The sequence below is a fragment of the Berghia stephanieae genome, chromosome 1 (assembly GCF_034508935.2).
Source record: "Berghia stephanieae isolate SIO BIC M18660-M18661 chromosome 1, UCSD_Bste_1.3, whole genome shotgun sequence".
In the NCBI taxonomy this organism is placed as follows: domain Eukaryota; kingdom Metazoa; phylum Mollusca; class Gastropoda; order Nudibranchia; family Aeolidiidae; genus Berghia; species Berghia stephanieae.
This window is the reverse complement of record NC_088360.1, coordinates 115,671,725-115,691,079: the sequence shown is the minus strand read 5'-3', so window position 1 is coordinate 115,691,079 and position 19,355 is coordinate 115,671,725. Positions and strand designations below refer to the sequence as shown.

The 19,355-nt window shown below is 37.6% G+C and overlaps 1 protein-coding gene across 1 annotated transcript; it reads left to right on the top strand.

Moving 5' to 3' along the window:
* Nucleotides 1-12,038, top strand: LOC144962833 (uncharacterized). The gene is made up of 3 exons (XM_078896145.1): nt 1-301; nt 4,761-4,987; nt 10,665-12,038. The coding sequence occupies exons 1-3, from the start codon at nt 76-78 to the stop codon at nt 11,709-11,711; spliced, it is 1,500 nt and encodes a 499-aa protein (XP_078752271.1). The 5' UTR covers nt 1-75; the 3' UTR covers nt 11,712-12,038.
* The last annotated feature ends 7,317 nt before the right edge of the window (nt 12,039-19,355 follow it).

Genomic DNA, 19,355 nt, shown 5'->3' with positions numbered 1-19,355 from the left:
AATCGACTTCCGGCTGGCAGAGACGTTGTTCACCGTGGCTGACAGTGTCAACACTGGAAGCCAAAAAAAAAAAAAATGCCGAATAATTGCATTATTGTTGGCTGCACCAATCGAGAAGGGAGAAATGGAGTCAAGATGTATCGCATTCCATCAATTCGACAATCGAAAGGCGAAGAAGTGAAAGCGTTAACTGTGAAGAGGCAACGGTTATGGCTAGAGGCCATCAAAAGACTGGATTTCGTTGACGAAGAAAAAGGACTGAAAAGCAGCTACCGAGTTTGTAGTGAACACTTTGTGAAAGGTAAAATGACTCGAATCATCAATGCTATTTTTTTTTTTTTTTATCCACTACGTATTATGTACATAGATTGGAATAACTGATCGGGTCTGTCGAAGTAGAGAGAGAGAGAGAGATGAATGCCGGATTCAGATAATTTTCACTTCAGATTTATAGACCGAATTGTGAATTGGGACGTGATTTTATCGTCATGAATATGACCAAATCCATTGAGAGTTTGAAAATAGTTTTGATTTCTCGTAAATCAGAATTTTATATCGACTCTACTGTATGGTTAAAAGTTTGCCCCCTTTTCGTGAACAATGTTGGAACCTTGACTTTTTTTCTACTCTTTATTGAACCTAATGGCTTACGGATGCATCTTCATCTATTTTCACCCGGGGTGAGAATAGCTAAAGGTTAGCTCTCTCACCCGCGATAAGAATAGTCCAATGGACAGCTTTTGGCTATTCCCACCCGGTCACTCAGATTGAGGAGATTTGTGACTCAATTATTAATTAATTTTTTATCAATAACAATTTTTTCCTAAGTCTATTTGATTGGAGTTTTTTTTTTTCTTTCTTTTTTATCAAAACTTTATAATAGTATATTTTGAGGAATTGCACTTCGATAACATTATTTCTAAGATCTAATAAAATATCATTTACCACCAAAATCTATAAATCGATTTTTTATAAAAGATTTCCCTAATGATTAGACCCAACCATCCATTAAATGATGAGAATCATTCTTCCGAAGATAAGAGAAATATATACCAATTGACCCTTTAAGAAAACTTTAATTTAGCATCACAATGGTTTATAATTACAAGAATTCTACATTCTAGTTACACATTCATTCAACAGAATTAAAATAAAGACGTTTTAAAAGCATGTTAAGATAACTCATTTATAAAGGAATATCTTTCTAAAATTATTAATTAAAGAACCTAACTTGTTTTATTTATTGTTGCTAATCAAATCTTACCTTCCGTTGATGAATAGGTCTCAAATTTTAAAGGAGGTTGCAAATATCATTTGGATAAATTACTATTTTTTAAAGATGATAAAAATATGTGTCATTTAATCTTCTATTTATATAAGCTGTAAATCTGTGAAATTTTTATTTAAGAAGATAGAATTATATAGTCCACTTGGTCTTGCAGTATAATCTGTAAGGCTGTCGGTAAATAAATCGCTTAAATGTTATCAGGGATATAAAATTGTAGATACAGTGGTCTCGATTTATAAGCACAGACCTGAGGAATCATTTAGAGCTTGCTAATAGCTCTTTAGTGTGCTTATAAGCAGAATCTGATTTTTTTGTGATACATGTATTATATTATTTCCCTGTGCTCGAATCATAGTCAAAATATATCTCCCCACTTCCGTGAGTTTCAAAACTGTATTTACTATATTTTAGACCTGAAACTGTCATTAAATATGTTAAATTAGACCTCAATATCATAAGATTGCTTTATATAGATTTATAACATAGAAATAAGCCGGCTAGGCATAAGAACACCCTTTTTGAGCTGCAGTGAGATGACTTAAAAGTACTTAAAGGTCATACAGCAAATCTGACATGTTGGACTATCACTTTACAAATGAAGCCACTGGTTACCCTACACTGATTGTACTTTTATTTCAAATAACAAGCCATAGCAGAGAATAAGATTTTTAGGCAATATTTGCCAACTAATGAGCACTGGCGGTCGGTCTATTGAGCGAAGTTGTTTTGTGCCACCCTATATTTTTCAAATTTAGCAGATACTGCTTTTCGTCTCAATTTTTGCATATGTGGCTTTTCGTTAACACACTTACGCATCTCTCCTCGAGTTGTGATAGATACATACTATACGAAGGCTCTCTTTTTCTTGTTGCCCCACGCGAGGCCAGATGACATGCGACAATGAGCTGAGGGTGGGGTATGGGAGCTACCATGAGCCAAAAGGCAAAGGTCAACAGGCCGCCCAAGTATTTTATATAAAAGACTGTTTTCTTCTGTTTTAAAACTGCGGTTATCCACCTACCCCTACAAACAACTGATACTCTTTACTGCTAAAATAACTAGGTCATGCCGGCAAATTTAGTTTTACACACCTTGAGGCCTGACTTAGGAGAAATCAAAACCATATCAGTTTTATCATTGGATAGCAGGTTTGTTGTAATCAAAACATACGGATTAATAAAATTACAATAAATATAGATTTTATTGCTATTCGTTTTTCTCAAATGGATTTTAATCATCAATACGAATATTACTCAAAGCATTCACCGAGTAGAGCCCCATGATGCTATAAATAAGAATCCCAGTCCATTAACCCGACAAACAGAGCAGTTCAACTTGTTATGTTATTGTCTTTGGAGTAGATAAGTAGTGTATTGAGGTTGGATTTTCTATCCTTCTATTAATGACTGTTCTGTTATCACAGTTGATATTCAAAGGGAGAAATTTTATATGGCAGTCTGATTGCTGTTGTCATGTTGTTCTTTTAAAAAAAAATTATATTCACAAATCTCAATGCACAGACATGTATCTTATTCAATACCGATAGAACTATGAAAGGATCCATAGACTTCAGTGATCGGATGATATACAATTTTTTTTCTAGATGCAGGTCGACAAATGGACCTCTTTTACGTAAGTGCCAATTACGTGAGTACATCTCTTTAAAATTCAAACTACACATGCTCCCCCCCCCCCCCCCCCCCCCCCTTTTTTTTTTACACACAATATTAGCAATGACTATCCCGCACAAATCTTTGGGCCTCTTTTTCGCTCACGAAGTGCCCATATTCGCGACAAAATATGGGACGAAGCCGTTTCGTACAGGCTATTTTTAAAAATTAATTACGACGCTGTTTATAATTGAATATGACTTAAAAGTTGGCACACAGTTAGAAAAGAGGTCATTTTAGATTATGTCAAGCGACAAAACTCGTACGATTACCAGAAGACCGTTAAAAATAGATTTTTACTCTTTGGAGTACAATATTTCTAAAACTACAAAGAGGAGAGATTTTGTCGTTCATAAGGTTATATATGCACATTTCTTCTATTTATATTTAAAATTTCATTCGATTGTGATAAGTACTTTTCCCGTATTCTCACAAAATATCAACCCAATTTGCATTTCAATGAGTGAAAATGTGGAGACTGCCATTTTGCTCCACCATCGCGCGACACGAAAATGACGTGAGCGAGCAAGGCTGCCAGATGGCCAGACTTTAACCTGACCAAATTCGACTTCAAAAGTGGCTAAATAGAAAATCATATGGCTGTCAATATTAAGACTGGCCCACTTAAAATGAATTAAATTTTAACAAACAGAAAATTGAATAGACTAGGATAAATGTCACTGAGACAAACATAGATGAATAAAATGTAAAAAAAGAAACAAAATTATATATTTGGCCACACACGTGGCCATCTGGCAGCCTTGTTCACGACGACGGATGACACAAATCCTCGCGCACTTTTTAAAAATTAAGGTATTGTTTCATTGTTATGTCATAGGGATAGTAGATTAACACATTCTCTCTCTCTCTCTCTCTCTCTCTCTCTCTCTCTCTCTCTCTCTCTCTCTCTCCTCTCTCTCTCTCTCTCTCTCTCTCTCTCTCTCTCAAATAGATACTAGAACTAACATAAGCCATGGTCTCACGGGACTGATTGATAATAATTCAGCAGGCATTTTTCGTGTCATTTGTATGGGTTGTAGACACAAGATTACACTTCGGAAAAGTTCCAAATGATCAATATTATGTATATTTTAAAACAAATTTATAGTTGATCCTAGCCATACAGCTCTAAAACTATACAAGTTAGAACTCTTCTGATGTCTTCATCATATTTTCCGATAATTTTGCCATAATATTGCCAAGTTTTAATATCTAATTCCACGTATAAAGCGAGATACAGGCACAAACCAGAATAAAACGCAGAAAAAGCGTCCTATATTTTCCGTATTTTTTTTCTCTTTGTGAGTCATCCAAATAAATGACATCTTTGAAACTGCATAACTTTGTTATATATTAATGGATTTTCAAAATTCAAAAAGATTTTTACTCAGTGGAGATAGGGCTTTGATTTAATAGTAGTATTTCCCACAAAAATAGTAAACAAAAATTTTCATAGTCATTGCTACACAATATACAAACATTGTAAACAAAATAAACCCACTAAAACATTTATATTGCGCAATATCCACTGAGTGAGCTCAAGACACTTGAAAAGGGCTCCTGAGCCAATAGCAACACGAAGACAAGACATGATGTCTTTTGGGCGAGATAACATTTTCCTCTTACACTGTTTCAGGTCATGTACTCATTTTACACCTGAGTACGGTGAGAGAATGTTTTCGATCCATGCCGCCTTAAATAAACAGACAGCAACCGCCCCCGCTGATGAGTTGATCATGTAGACTTTATTTACTGTTTTCACAAGAATTATTTTAATATTCAATTTTTTTTTTTTTTTACAGGGAGACCAGCATCATTCTTTGAAGAGCATAACCCCGATTGGGTTCCATCATTAAAGCTTGGACATGAGACAGATTTAAATGGGCATTACGTCCGTCGTCGAGGAAGAAAACGTAAAGTAAAAAATGAACACAAGGAAACAGCACTCAATGCAGCAACTGCTCTTGTTGACATGTCAGTAGGAACCAGTTATGACATGGCAGCAGGAACCAGCTTTAATACAGACCAGGTAAGTGAATATTTTTTATATTAAAAAAGAATTTACAATTTGAGTCTTCCTATGCAACCAAGCAATGAAAAAAAAAAAATGCCTGCAGGAGGATAAAAAAGATAGATAAGTCAGTCAACTTCACTGCCATTGGTTACATGTTTTTTGTTGTTGTTAGTATCACATTAGATCACAGATATAACAATCAGGTCCCTGCAGGGAATAATGTCTCTTATATCGTTAGTTTTATATTTCAGTCAACCTCTCTCATTTACATACATTTTGTCATCTTCATGCCCAATGACCATCTTCGTTCCCTCCTTTTGCCGGATTAAAAAGGTCGGTATTGGTGATTGGTGCATTGATATTTTTTAAAAGATTAAAGTATTGGTTGTTTAAAAGCAATAGTAAAGGGCAAGCTAGATGCAGGGAAACTGACACGGACTTTTGATGTGAAAACTGGGGTACAGCTGAGATGCCTCCTCTCACCATTTCTGTTCCTTCTTTCCATCGACTGGATCATGAGTGAAACAGCAAAAGGAGAGAGAAATAGAATTCAATGGACTCCCTGGACTGAACTCGAAGATAACAAAGACTCTATTACACTAAATGGAACAGTCCTGGAGGTAGTGTTATCAGTGTTGATGGGAGGTACGGACGAAGATGCAAAGGCCATATCAGAAAAGCAAGGGCCGCTTTTAACATTTTGAAAAACTTTTGGAAATCTAGCATCATTAAAACTTGCACAAAAGTCTGTGTATTCAACTCAAATTTTAAGCAATTTTGATGTACGGCTCAGAAACACAGAGGACAACCAAAACAGTCATATTTAAAATCCAAACTCATGTCTTTGAAAGATTTTAAAAGTACATTGGCCAGAAAAAAATTAGCAATATCGAGTTGTGGCAGAAAACAAACCAACAACAATTGAAAAAGAAATGTTGAAGAGAAAATGGAGATGGATTGGTCTCGCTCTTAGAAAACAAACAACAAGCATCACCTGGCAAGCCTTGACCCGGAATCCACAGGGCAAACGAAAGAAGGCTGACCTAAGAACACCTGGAGAAGAGATGTAGAAGCGTTTGGGACAGACATGGAGAGGTCTGGAATTGATGGCACGGGACAGAAAAAAAGTGGAAGACCTTCGTTGATGCTCCTGTAGGGGCAAAAGACCTAAGTAAGTGAGTAGATGGATAAGCATCCTTTTCTATGATTTAAGAGTGACACCATTTGATGACGAGAAGTTTGCACAAAATATTTTCATATAATATGGTCTTTACAAGAAAACTATCAGGCTTTTTTTTTTGCGAAGGGCAACCCTGTATTTAGCAATGACTATCCCGCACAAATCTTTGGGCCTCTTTTTCGCTCACGAAGTGCCCAAATTCGCGACAAAATATGGGACGAAGCCGTTTCGTATATGCTATTTTAAAAAATTAATTACGACGCTGTTTATCGATGAATATGACTGAAAGTTGGCACACAGTTAGAAAAAAGGTCATTTTAGATTATGTCAAGCGATAAAACTCGTGCGATTACCAGAAGACCGTTAACCCTTTCCTTACTAATGCGACTGGATGCGACATTACCGATTACTTGCTAATGCGACTGGATGCGACATTACCGATCACATGCTAATGGGACTGGATGCGTCTCTCGCGAACGGCCTCGTTTTAGCGTAACATAGCAACGAGCTCTCGAGAAACTTCGTTTCAGTGCGAAATCCGCGTTTTTAATCGGGGTTTGCCGATTCCGAATATCGAAACCGGATGTGTTTATTCAGTTTCGTTTTGAAACTGTGCTCAGTTGAAAATCGCATACTTTCACGTTGTTCGAAGCAAAGTTTGAGACAGAATCTGGTTGCAATGGCCTTCGAATTTTTGAATTCTATTGTTTTTGAGAACGATTTTGAGGAAGATGATAATGAATCAGACATCGATGTGGAGCCAGAGAATCTAGAACCAGAGTTGAGATCTAACTCGGACTCTGATTCTGACAGCCAAGGTGAGTGTAAACAAAGAAAATGACGTTATTCAAGTGATATTGATAACTAAATTTGAGTTGCTTTGTGTTTGGCTTCTAAATAGATAGATATAATACAGTTTATTTGTAAGTTAAGAATATTTCACAGTAATATGACATCAGTAATTACTTAGCTCCCCCATCCTTCCACTAAGCAACACATGTTAGGCCTTTATAAGCAAATACCTACACATCATCATTCATTATCTATCATTTTGTCCTTTATGTTGTCATTCAGAACTCTCCATCTCTTCCTCTTTCTCTACATTTTCAACCTATTTAATCAGTCACTGACCTATTACTAAATCCATTTTTCTTCTTTTTTTTCTTTCATGTCAGCATCTGATGATGGACAAGCGGCGACGGGCGATCAGGAAATCACTTGGTCAGACATTCTATCCGACGTGACACCACGGATGCAACCCTTCACCAAGGCCTCAGGACCTGTCCATTCACTTGAAGGGGATGAGCCTTTTGACTTATTCCAACTGTTTATTGGTGATGAGCAGTTGGAGAGGATGGTGACAGAAACAAACATATATGCCCAACAACAGCAGCAAGGAAAAGGCAAAGAAGACAAATATTGGAAGCCAGTTGACTACAGCGACATCTGCACGTACATCGCAATCAACATCTTCTTCGGCCTCAAAAAGCTTCCTCAAACAGCACTCTACTGGTCCTCTGATCCCTTTTGGCGTGAGCCAGCTATTGCTGATGTAATGGGTCGTCAACGTTTTACCAAGATCCACCAATATTTTCACTTGGCGGATAGTTCGCAACAACCAACTCGTGATCTTCCGACGTTTGATCCTCTGTACAAAGTGCGTCCTCTCCTCGACCATGTCAGGGGACAATGCTACGCCCTCTACAAACCCAAACAAAAACTTGCAGTAGATGAAGGAATGGTGGGTTTCACGGTCGACTGTCATTCAAACAATACATAAAAAATAAACCTACTCCATGGGGCATCAAAATCTGGTGTCTCGTCGAGTCTGACACTGGCTACCTGCTAAACTTCAGGGTCTACACCGGTAAAAACGAGGCAGCATCTCCCCATGGCCAGGGCTATGACGTTGTGTTTTCTATGGTGCAACCTTATCTGGATCTTCATCACATCGTGTATTTTGACAATTTTTTTAGCTCTCCACGTCTGGCTGCTGACCTCCTCCGGCGGGGTACATACTGTTGTGGGACAATTCGACCCAACAGGAAGGGATGGCCTCTTCGCAAACAGAAACAGAGGAGAGGGGATGTGGCCATGAAGCAAAATGGCCTTATGGTTGCTACCCAGTGGATGGACAAGAGGCAAATCAATGTGATTTCTACTTCATCGGACCCTTCCACAACTGTTGTTCCTCCTCGTTCCAAGGTCGGAGTTGTGAACCTGGAGATTCCACGACCTGTTCACGATTACAATTCAGGGATGTTTGGTGTAGATTTAAATGACCAATACAGGTCCTACTACTCTGTGGGTAGATCAGGGAGAAAATGGTGGCGCTTTGTGGTGTGGTATTTACTTCAGGTCTGCATCATCAATTCATTTCAACTCTTGAGATCTGCTCGCCCACGTGCACCACGGGACACATCAGCCTCAAGTCACCTGCTGTTCAGGACTTCCATTGTTAAGTCACTACTAAGGAGAGCAGCATCAAAAAGAAATCCAACTGAGGAACCATCAGCTGCAGGACAATCTAGGCCTTATGCATCAACACACTCCTTGTCAGCTATGCCTGGACGCAAGCGACGCTGCTATCAGTGTGCTGTGGATGGCATCAAAATGGCAAGTGGCAGAACAAGGGAGACCACGACAGGGTGCCATTTGTGCAACATCCATCTTCATGGAGGATCATGTTATTCAAAATTTCATGAAAATTTAAAAAAGTGACAGAAAAACAGTAAGAAAGAACAAAAACACTGCCTTTTCATATCCGCTTTTTTCATTTTTTGGATTTTATTAATTTTTTACAAGACATTGTGGACAAGAAACCCAAACAAAGTATATATTTTCTTAAACTGCATTCTTTTGGCTTTAATATGGTGTATTAAATTTGATTCTAAATGAATTTGGTGATTTTATATGATTTAAAAAAAAATATAAGTGTATTTGAATTTAGAGTTATGTCCCTTGGCTTAGCAATTGGGGGTGGATCTGTGAATTTCCCTTAGCAATTCAGCCTGACTTATGGTGAACCTGTTAGCAAGGAAAGGGTTAAAAATAGATTTTTACTCTTTGAAGCAAAATATTTCTAAAACTACCGGGCGTGTAGGTTTTGTCGCTAACAAGGCAATACATGAACATTTCTTCTTTTTGGTTGTAAAATTTCATATGAATATGACGAGTACTTTTCCCGTATTTTACAAAACACCATCCTAATTTGCTCTTCATTCGTAAAAGACAAAGCCATTTTGCCCCCTACAGCCCGAATCACAAGTTCAAAATGATTTGGCACCAAACTGAGCAGCTGAGCGGGTCGTGGCAAAGCGCTTTCTGGTTGGTTGATCTCATTTTAAAGTTCATGACTAGTCAAAATGTCTGCGCGGTCTCACTGGCAGAGGGGTGTTTATCATCTGCCATTGCATTTGGGTTCAATAAACAGCTGACAATTTGACTGTTTAATTTACAAGAATTTAAGAAATTATAATGTTAAAAGTTTTCGATTGCAATATGATCTACAATCTCAGCATGGGTTTAATTATTGTGTTCCAAGTCACGTTCCATCAGTAACCTTTGTCCCCTAGTCCAATTTCTCTTTTCCTTCTATATTTCTTTCGTTTATGTACGCAATCTCCCCCCCCCCCTCTCTCTCTCTCTCTCTCTCTCTCTCTCTCTCCTCTCTCTCTCTCTCTCTCTCTCTCTCTCTCTCTGTGTGTTATATACCATCCAGCTCTAAAATTATATAAGTTAGAACTCTTCTAATGTTTTCATCCTATTTTCTATCAAATTTACCATAAAATTGCTAAATTGCAATCTTTTAATCCACTTATTACGTAAGATACAACCGAAGGTCGAAAAAAATGCCGAAAAAGTGTCCCATATTTTCGCGTTTTTTTCCTCTTTGCGGGTCATCCAAATAAATGACACCTTTGAAACTGCATAACTTGTTTATTTATGAATGGATTTTCAAAATTCAAAAACATTTTTACTCAGTGGAGATAGGGCTTTGATTTCAGACAAAAAATGTTCTCAAAAAGAGAAAAAAACATTTTTCATAGTCCTTGCTACTGTATTACTAATGTTCTGATTCTTGGTTGTTGTTTTTACAGTTATATTTACATGCAATAAAGATGGATCAAATCTGGGATTTGTGAATCTGTCTTTATTCCCAGGATTTCAGTATTTCTGATGTTAAACCGGATGTTCCATTATATAATTAATTCATAAGGTATGTTGACAGAAAGTTTTAAAAGTAAAAGAAGAAGGTACTTGATAAATATTTTCTACCATGTAAAGCAGCTCCTGATGGCTTTGCAATGCAATGTCATGTTGATCAATCCAGTCTTCAAAATCTCTACCACACTCTTGAAATGTCATGAACCCTCCCAGCACCTAAGTTGAATACAACATACAACCATGCCAGACAGAATTTTGTGTAAGTGAAAAGCGGACAGTTTATTTTCTCTCACTACCTTTTTCTTTCTTTCCATCTTTATCTCAATTTTTTTCTTTGATTCACAGGATTTTGGAGATGAACTTGGGCCATTCGTAAAAGATATGTCGGTTCAAACGGACGTTTCTGGTTACCAACTTGACGCTGAGAGGAAGGCATTGGAGGATACAAGAAGAGATCTCGTTGATTTACGTGAAAAGTTAAAAAATATGGCTTTTGATGAATCAAAATTTAAAGATGATGACGAAAAAACAAAATTTTATACAGGTCTTCCATCCTGGAACCATTTATTGTATTTATTAAATTTTCTTGCTCCTGCTATGCACCATAAAAAGAATTCTTTATCCAAATTTCAGGAAATACTTTTGGTTCTGATGAAGCTCCGTTTAGGATTAATAAATAGATTTCTGGGAGACATCTTTAGCATTGATCAAACTACTGTGTCAAGAATCTTTAATCGTGTTTTAAATGTTATGTACAATAATATGAAATTTTTAATTTATTGGCCTAAGAGAGACGACTTCATAAAGACCATGCCTATGGAATTTGTAAAATGTTTTGGTGGTCGTGTTACAATAATCATTGATTGCTTTGAGATTATTATTGATCATCCATGTAACTTTAAGGCAAAGTCAGATCCCTTTCCTAATAACAAAACTAGTGACACAATTAAATACTTAATTGGGGTTACACCTCAGGGAGTTGTTAGTTACATTTCCCAAGGATGGGGTGGGACCACTTCAGACAAGCACATTGTAGAACATCCAGAATTTTTGGCCCATCTGGAACAGGGAGATCTAGTTATAACAGACAGGTGTTTTAATGGGCAAGATAATGTCGGGCTGATGTGTGCGGAACTCCAGATGCCAGCTTTCACTAGTGGGGAGAAACAACTGTCATCATGGGAAATCGATGCCACAAGAAAGGTAGCTCATTTAAGAAATCATGTTTGGCGAGCCTTAGGGTGCATAAGAAATAGGTATACTATTCTTGGCACTAAAGTTCCATTTGATTATGTGATTGCAAAAGACGAAGGTTACAATACTTTAGATCAAATCATCACTGTTTGTGCCTCACTAGCTAATCTGAACCCCTCTGTGATACCATTTTCATAATACAAAATGTGGACAGTCACTTATTGAGTCAATTGATAATGTTTTTTTGACAATATTTCAAGACTTTTGAAGATTGTGTTTATCTAAACATTTAATAATTTTGAACTTTTTGAACAAGACTCTGAATACCAAGAGTAAGGACTGTCTCAGTTTTTTTTTTTAATTCTTTGTTTTGTTGTTATTTAAGTGCATTTAAAGGAGAAGGATATTTATTAAAAAGCGGGATATCAGGACTTTCAGATATTTCCCATTAGTATTTTGTCATTAAAAATAAAAACAAAAGCATTCATGCTCCATTTTTTACCGGCAACTATCTGCCAACCAACCCCCCCCCCCCCCCCCCCCCCCCCCCAATCTCTTACCTCTTAAAACCAACCTAAATTCTAATTCTTTTTTTTTCTGATAAATGTGACTTTCCAACACGTATTTAAATGAAAGTTTAAAGATCAGACTAAATTGTAGTAAAATTGTTTGATTTATCTTTATTACCGTTAATACAAGCCATCTGATTTAAAATATTTAAAATATTTTTGTGAATAATTTTTATTTCAATGGGCATGTTGAATATGTTGTTCTTTTCTAGTGTTAATATTCTTGACAACAGATGTAATTAAATGGGATCGTATAACAAGGCAAAATTGATAAATGAAAGAGAGTAGTGATAGTAGTATTGGTTGTGGTAGTAAATGATGCTCTCTTCCACACTAATGTTTTGAATTTTTTAATAGTTTCAAACTGGTTTTGAATTATCTTTTCTTTAAAAAAGAAAACAAAACAAAATTCAAGAACAATTTCAAAAGGTTTTGTGTAGCGGACATTGCCGCGCCTGGATGTAAATTCAAAAGGAGTAAAGATAAATTGAAATTCACCTTATTTGAAGCAATGCGATATGAAGTCTATCCTATAAGTGAGTTTCCCTCCCTCATAAGATGGGAACCACTTGATAGAATATAATGAAACCTTTCACATATAAATGATGAATGTATCCCATGCCAATTATCATTGGTTTTTTTTTTTTTGTTTCTGAGTCGTGGATGGGGTTGAAACTTACTTTTTGGGATAGAACTTCTTTGAGAGAAAATGACCTTACACTTGGATGTTTTGTTTTTGTTTTTTTTTTTTGTTGTTTTTTTTTGTTTTGTTTTGTTTTGTTTTGTTTTTTTTTGGGGGGGGGGGGGGGGGTGTTTGGTTTCTTTTTTTGTTATTATTATTTAATCAAAAGAATTTATCTCGTTTTTGAAAGATATAAGGGGGAAAAATCAGTTTAATCGGGTTTTTTTTTTTTTTTGTTAAAGGTAGAGGGGGTATATATCTTTTAAAATTTCAAGTTCTGATATGGCTAGTCTTTTATCAAGTGCTATTATTGTTTTATTTCTGAATATTTAAACAGTTGGTTATGATCTAAACCTCCTACTAATACGTTTTCGGTTTAGGATGCTCTGTATATATTTGGTTTAAAGTTTTGGGGTTTGTTTTAAAGGACAAGATGTGCCATTTATTCTTGGATCATGGTGATGCCCACTTTTTTAAAGGCATTGATCTATTTGATTTTGTTTTGTTTTCAATTATGTGATGTGTGTGTATGCTTTCTTTTTTTTTTTTTTTTTTTTAAATTTTTGTTTTCATATCTCACCAAATCCATGGTGGTTGAAATTAAAATACACACGTTTTTTAGAGTAAGTTCTGCTCTATTATTATTATTATTATTATTATTATTATTATTATTATTATTATTATTATTATTATTATTATTATTATTATTACTGACAGTTGAGAAATTAATTTTGATATTAAAATATTAAATGAGAAACTTTCATCTTTAACTTTATACAAAGAAGTCATTTTATTGCTAGTACAAATATATCACTGTTTACTTATTGCCTTTTACGCCTGCATGCGTATAGAGCAGCAATGGTGGGTTTCTGTTTGTCTCTGTCATGTCAAACAAGCTAAGTGGAGCTGTATATATATATATATATATATATATATATATATATATATATATATATATATATATATATATATATATTTCTTTTTCCCTAGCAGCCAATGGCCTCTCTATACTATCTGTTGCAACCTGTTTGTGGAAGCTGCTAGACAGGGTACTCTATCTTCTTGATCTATTGTCCCCTTCTAGTTCTAGGCAGCTTTCAGGGCGTGTCCTGGGATGAACAGGCAAATCGATGGATTGCTTGTGGAATCATCTGTTTCTACTTGAACTATTCTCCTTTGTCTTACTTTTTCTTTGGTGCTTTTAACTTGAGATCTACTATCAGCTCTAACAGCTTCCTTTTTACTATGCTGAAATGACCTAATAGTGTCACAAGCGCCATAAAAAAAAAACAAACAATACATAGTGTGTATTGAAACCATCGGAGTTTTGGTTTTTGGGTTTGGATCCTGTTCTGGTGACTATGGGAGACTGAGTGGCCTTAGATGAGACGTAGACGTTTTGTTTAGATCCACTTTTGTGGACTTCCGTTTGCCTTTTTCTTCGGTGCCAATGACTCGAGAGTTTTTGTATTTTAAATCTGTCTTGTTTGTATATGTGTGTGGTCAGACACTCGGCTTGCCACTTAAAGGTCGAAGGTTTGAATCCCACTGAGGGCAATCCAAAGTTGAATCCCAAGGAAATGCTTTTACTCACATTTTCTCTATACTCAGGTGTAAAATGAACACCTGATCAATAAAATGGCATTGTCTGTCGAATAGAAATTTAACTCAGGCTGCATGTCTCTACCTCCATTCTCAGTGTGGTGTTGGCTTGTGACTCCATGTAAAGCATGTTGATAACATTTAATGGATATTGCTCTAGAGGTACATAAGCTCACGTTAAAGGCTGTTTCCTCTTGGGCACACAGGTACATTGCTTTGGTGATATAATATGTTTAGATTCTGGGTGGGGCGCCTGACCTCCTACAGTGGGCAGGGAGGCACTTACTGTGTATTCTTCCCCTATATGTTTTCCAACATGCTTTCTGTCTTTGTCTTGGAATGAGATTGGCTGGGAGGGAGGCAGTCAAATGTATAGAGTTTTGGGAGATGATACTTTTTGTCCACGGAATTCCGGGATTTTGGGATATTCTCAGAAATTTTCCGCTGATTTTGCTGTGTCAAAAATTTCCTCTGATAAAAAGCTCAGGTCAAATGGTGGATCTGTTAAAAAAAAAAACCACCATCATTTCTTTTGCCACTTTTTGACACCTGTGCTCAGTTGCTTGAATTTTGGTGACTCCCATTTTTATGGCGTCAGATGTCAAAATTGAGATAAGGCAATTGATGGTTGAAAAGGAAGGGGATGTTGAGGGGGGTAAACTAGATTTTATTTGTAAGTAGGTCAAGAGTGGCAGCTAGTGTCGAGCGGAAGTCTCGATGATACCTCAAGTCATCGGCCACCAACACTCAAAACTTCCCGAACTCGATGACCAAGGAAAAGTCGGGAATTCCCGAGAAGTAGCACTTCAACTGAGCTTTGGATGGCTTTTTTGTATTAAAACTTAAAATACATTAAATAAATTCACTTTGAATAATAATAAAACATTGATACCTATAACCATTTTGATCTATTTACGACGTTTGTGTTTTGTTAGCTGTTTAAAATATAACGTCAATACCCAATACCAATGACTAGGTATTGAATGAAAGCACCGATGACTAGAGCGATGCTCGAGACTTTTTTTGAGTCTCGAGACTCAAAAAAGCATCGAGACGCAAAAAAGTCTCGAGCTTCGCTGGAATCATCGCCGACGAGAGAGGGGTGAACAATGCAGATAGTACACATTGTTAGTAACGCGTGCGTCGCTCGCGCAGTATAGTCTCGAGACTCAATACGAGAAGCATCGATGACCAAGATTCTCGAGACGAGAAAAGCATTGAGAACTAAGTGGAGGTCGGGAACTTCTCAGTCGTCGTTCCTAAAGCATCGTTGACCTTTTGGTGACCCGGATGCCCTCCCCTAGTGGCAGCACAGTTATAGGTTCGTTTTAAAAGATAATTACAGTTACAATTATAACTTTCCCCTAATTAGAAAAAAAGCCCCATCAATTAAACTAAACGACTCTCTCTCTCTCTCTCTCTCTCTCTCTCTCTCTCTCTCTCTCTCTCTCTCTCTCTCTCTCTCTCTCTCTCTCTCTCTCTCTCTCTCTCTCTCTTCTCTCTCTCTCTCTCTTCTTCTTCTCTCTCTCTTTCTTCTTTCACTCCTCTTTCATTCTTTCTTTATCCTTCTCTTTCAATCTTCTTTATCAATTCTTTAAATTTATAAACGTCATCTACAGAGTCACGAAACAGGAGAGGGCACCCTGTTCTTGAGACGTGCCAAATTGAAAGTGGCGCCGCAAACGTACTATGTGTGTAATCGTCTGCCCTTCCCTTCTGCACATAGTATATAGCGCAGAGAAACGACACTGCCGCACCTTCCAATTCATTACTTATACAAAACACTCTAACCCCTCTTCTTGATTCTTTCGCTTTCTGTGTGTACCGAATAAAATCCAGAAGTTTTTATTTAATATTTTCAATTCAAGTAGGCCTAATTTGTTTTCAATTGTATTGTCAATGGATATAAATGAGATTATGGTGACGATGATGACGGTGGTGTTGTGATGATGATGATGGCGGTGGTGGAGGTGACGATGAGGACGTCGTCATCATCGTCGTCATGATCCTCCTCATTAATATAGTAACAGGAATATTGATATTAATAACAATAACGCTGATGATAAGAAAAACAACAACACTGATGATGATGTATTGTGTATGTGTCTAGATGGTGTGTGTGTGTGTGTGTGTGTGTGTGTGTGTATTAATATTAATACAAGTCAATGTAAGAGAAATGATTGATATATATGAGAAAGTATTAACGAATACTCAGAATAAATCTTAAACTGGAGTAACCCGAATAGTGGTAGGTTTTAATTTAATATATCTATTTTGTTTTATTAAAATGAAGTATATATTGCATTTAATCCTTCCTCCTACTGTTCCATCTGCAACGTGGGAGAGACTGCACCCTCGGTATTGTCACCCCCGCTGTGACAAGAACCGGCCTGTGCTGGCTTGCGGAAAGTCCCCGGAGACCGCTTCACCTGCAGCGTTTCACCGTTCGCGCCTTTCGTAACGAGGGTGAGGTCTGGAGTATACTCCTTCTTATGGCGGGTACCCCTGAACGCACCCTTGGCTGTAGGGTCGTACACTAGGTGTAGATCGTTACAGTCCATCCATTAGCGGAGTTGTCTTCCTGCCTCGTTGCAGTCTCGGTGGCCCCATTCGTGATGGTGGCTATTAAAGTCTCCCAGACAGATGGAAGGATGGCTGACCACCGGTACCGGTGGTGTAGTCCAAGTCGCTCCAGGTGGTTTCTAAATATTATGCAAACACAGTCCACCTACTTCCACGGAAATTCGGTTCACCCCATAGCTTTCCGTTACGCTCTCTCTGACCCTTACCTTCGATGGCTCTTTAGCGTAAACGCTAACCCCTCCTTTGAGCCTCGAAGTGTCCTCTCGTTGGACCACCGTATAGCCTGGAATCGGGAAGATTGCGCGCCTGAATAAAGGTGGGTCTCCTGTAACAGGAGGATATCTACGCTATGGACGGCCAGTAGCTTTGACAAAAGCTCATTTTTGCCATACTCTGACTCTCGATGTTGAGGGGCAATATATGCGTCAGGTCGCTATTCCCGACATCGCTTTTCTCATTCGGCAGGCCGCGAATCGAATCGCTTGCTTTCTTTTCGAACGTGCCGACGACCCTGGCGACACGAACGCGGTATTATTTGGCTAGGCGGCAGACCGCTTCGCCATTGAGAATCCTGTATTGGAACCATCATGAACATAGTAGTGTGGCGCCCGGGATAGCGGCTGCTATTCGGGCACCGGGTTGGATCTTCACCGGGACGAGCAGCTCACGTGGCTCGTTGACCCAGGATGGTCTCGTGACGGTCAACCGAGATTTACACCTTTGCCCTCCGGGTGCCTCAAGCCCCCTCACCAGCGACAAGGTAGAAGATCCACGAGGGGATAGAAGATGGCGAAAACCAGATGTCAATAAGGTTTAAGAATAATGAGTCTGAAATCCGGGAAAGAGTTTATGGAGTCCCTGTATATCAAATGCCAATTTATGCAAACGTCGCTATATTCAGGGCTCAAGTCCAACTCCATTAGCACCCGATTCAATTTCCAACCTTCAATTGTGGCGTAAACGTGTAAACTCATATTATGTTACTTTGAAATCGTACACGAAATTACACGTGAACACTCTTCTTTATTTGAAATTTGAAACCGAGAGGACACGTCAGTTCAGTCTATCCTTCTTCCATTCATCGACAAATTTCACTGTCGGTCCTTTTCAATTGTTCATTCAGTGATTCGGTGGAATATGTAAGTATCTTTGAAAATATTCAGACTTGACGTATTCGCTATGTAAAATGAATGTGTATTTAGAATTTTAAAAAACAAAACAACTGAATTACATTGACCATAGTACTAAAATTGTATTAACTAAGCTCATAGTGACTAAGCTAAAATGAGACTAATACTAATAGGGGGGGGAAAGCGAAGAGAACCAAGGATTGAACGTTGATTGAATTAATGGTTCTCCCGTTACTAAGCATTAACCTATCAGAATATTTCCTGCCATTTACACCGTTCCGTCCCCTTGACTATTTATTTCCTGTTTGAAAAGGCACGAGGTACCCTTAATACATGTCAAACACACAAATAGGTCAGTCACCGTTAGTGAGTATTTCTCACAATATTTTGACACACTAATAAAGGAATCCCAAAACCTGACGACACAATGCATTTTTTTCAAATCATCTGTGTTAAAATTGCGAGTGATGCTCAGGATCTGTGGGCTCTTTAGTCCGGGTGATAGGCAAACACTTAAGGTGGCTATGAGTCTTCGGTTCACGGTCAGCGGTTGATTTCAGGGCCAAAATGTACTTTATTTTAATTTTTCGAATAAAAACTAAAACAACTTAAATGTTTATATTCATAGGATAACTGACGTTATTTTCAAAAGGTTATGCACTGTATGTTGACTGAAGCTCATACTATCAGATAATACATGCATCCATGTCAATAGTTTGACAGGCATAGCAACAAGAGGTCACAGAGGAACCAAAAATTGGATTCAATAGTCTGATGTTACGTCGCCCAGCAACGGCGGCCATCGTGGTTCTAAACAAAGAAAATCGGTACTTTTTATTCTTCACGCTGGCTAGAACTTTTCATATGTCTTGTGATCAGAATATGTAAAAGTCAAAACATGATCAGATTTATAATGGGTTTTTTTTTCCCGCTGGATACTCTTTTATGCTAGTCGGAGAAATATTTCATAAGGGCGTCCGCCATTGTTCCGATAGTTTAGAGTCAGTTACTAAGTTGCCATGTGTCATTACGAGGGAAGTGACGTTACGACTGTTGAAACGTATTCTCTTCGTTCCTGGGAATATTTAATGTTGCTTTCTTTCGGCTAATTTTTAGGAGTTAAAACAATCTATAAGGATTAAATTTTAGTGCCTGCAATCGCCCTGCTTATTTGGCAGAAGCAGTTTCAAATAGCAACAAGGATTACAATCTGAAAACTGGAATTAGTCACAAAGATTGGCGGCTCTGCGCACGTGAACAATTAGAAAGCCTGCTG

Bases quoted from the DNA above. Each gene is read 5' to 3' on its own strand.
- LOC144962833 (XM_078896145.1), top strand. From the start codon at position 76: ATGCCGAATAATTGCATTATTGTTGGCTGCACCAATCGAGAAGGGAGA. The intron at 302-4,760 runs GTAAAATGACTC...TTTTTTTTACAG, and splicing joins TAGTGAACACTTTGTGAAAG to GGAGACCAGCATCATTCTTT. The intron at 4,988-10,664 runs GTAAGTGAATAT...TTTGATTCACAG, and splicing joins CCAGCTTTAATACAGACCAG to GATTTTGGAGATGAACTTGG.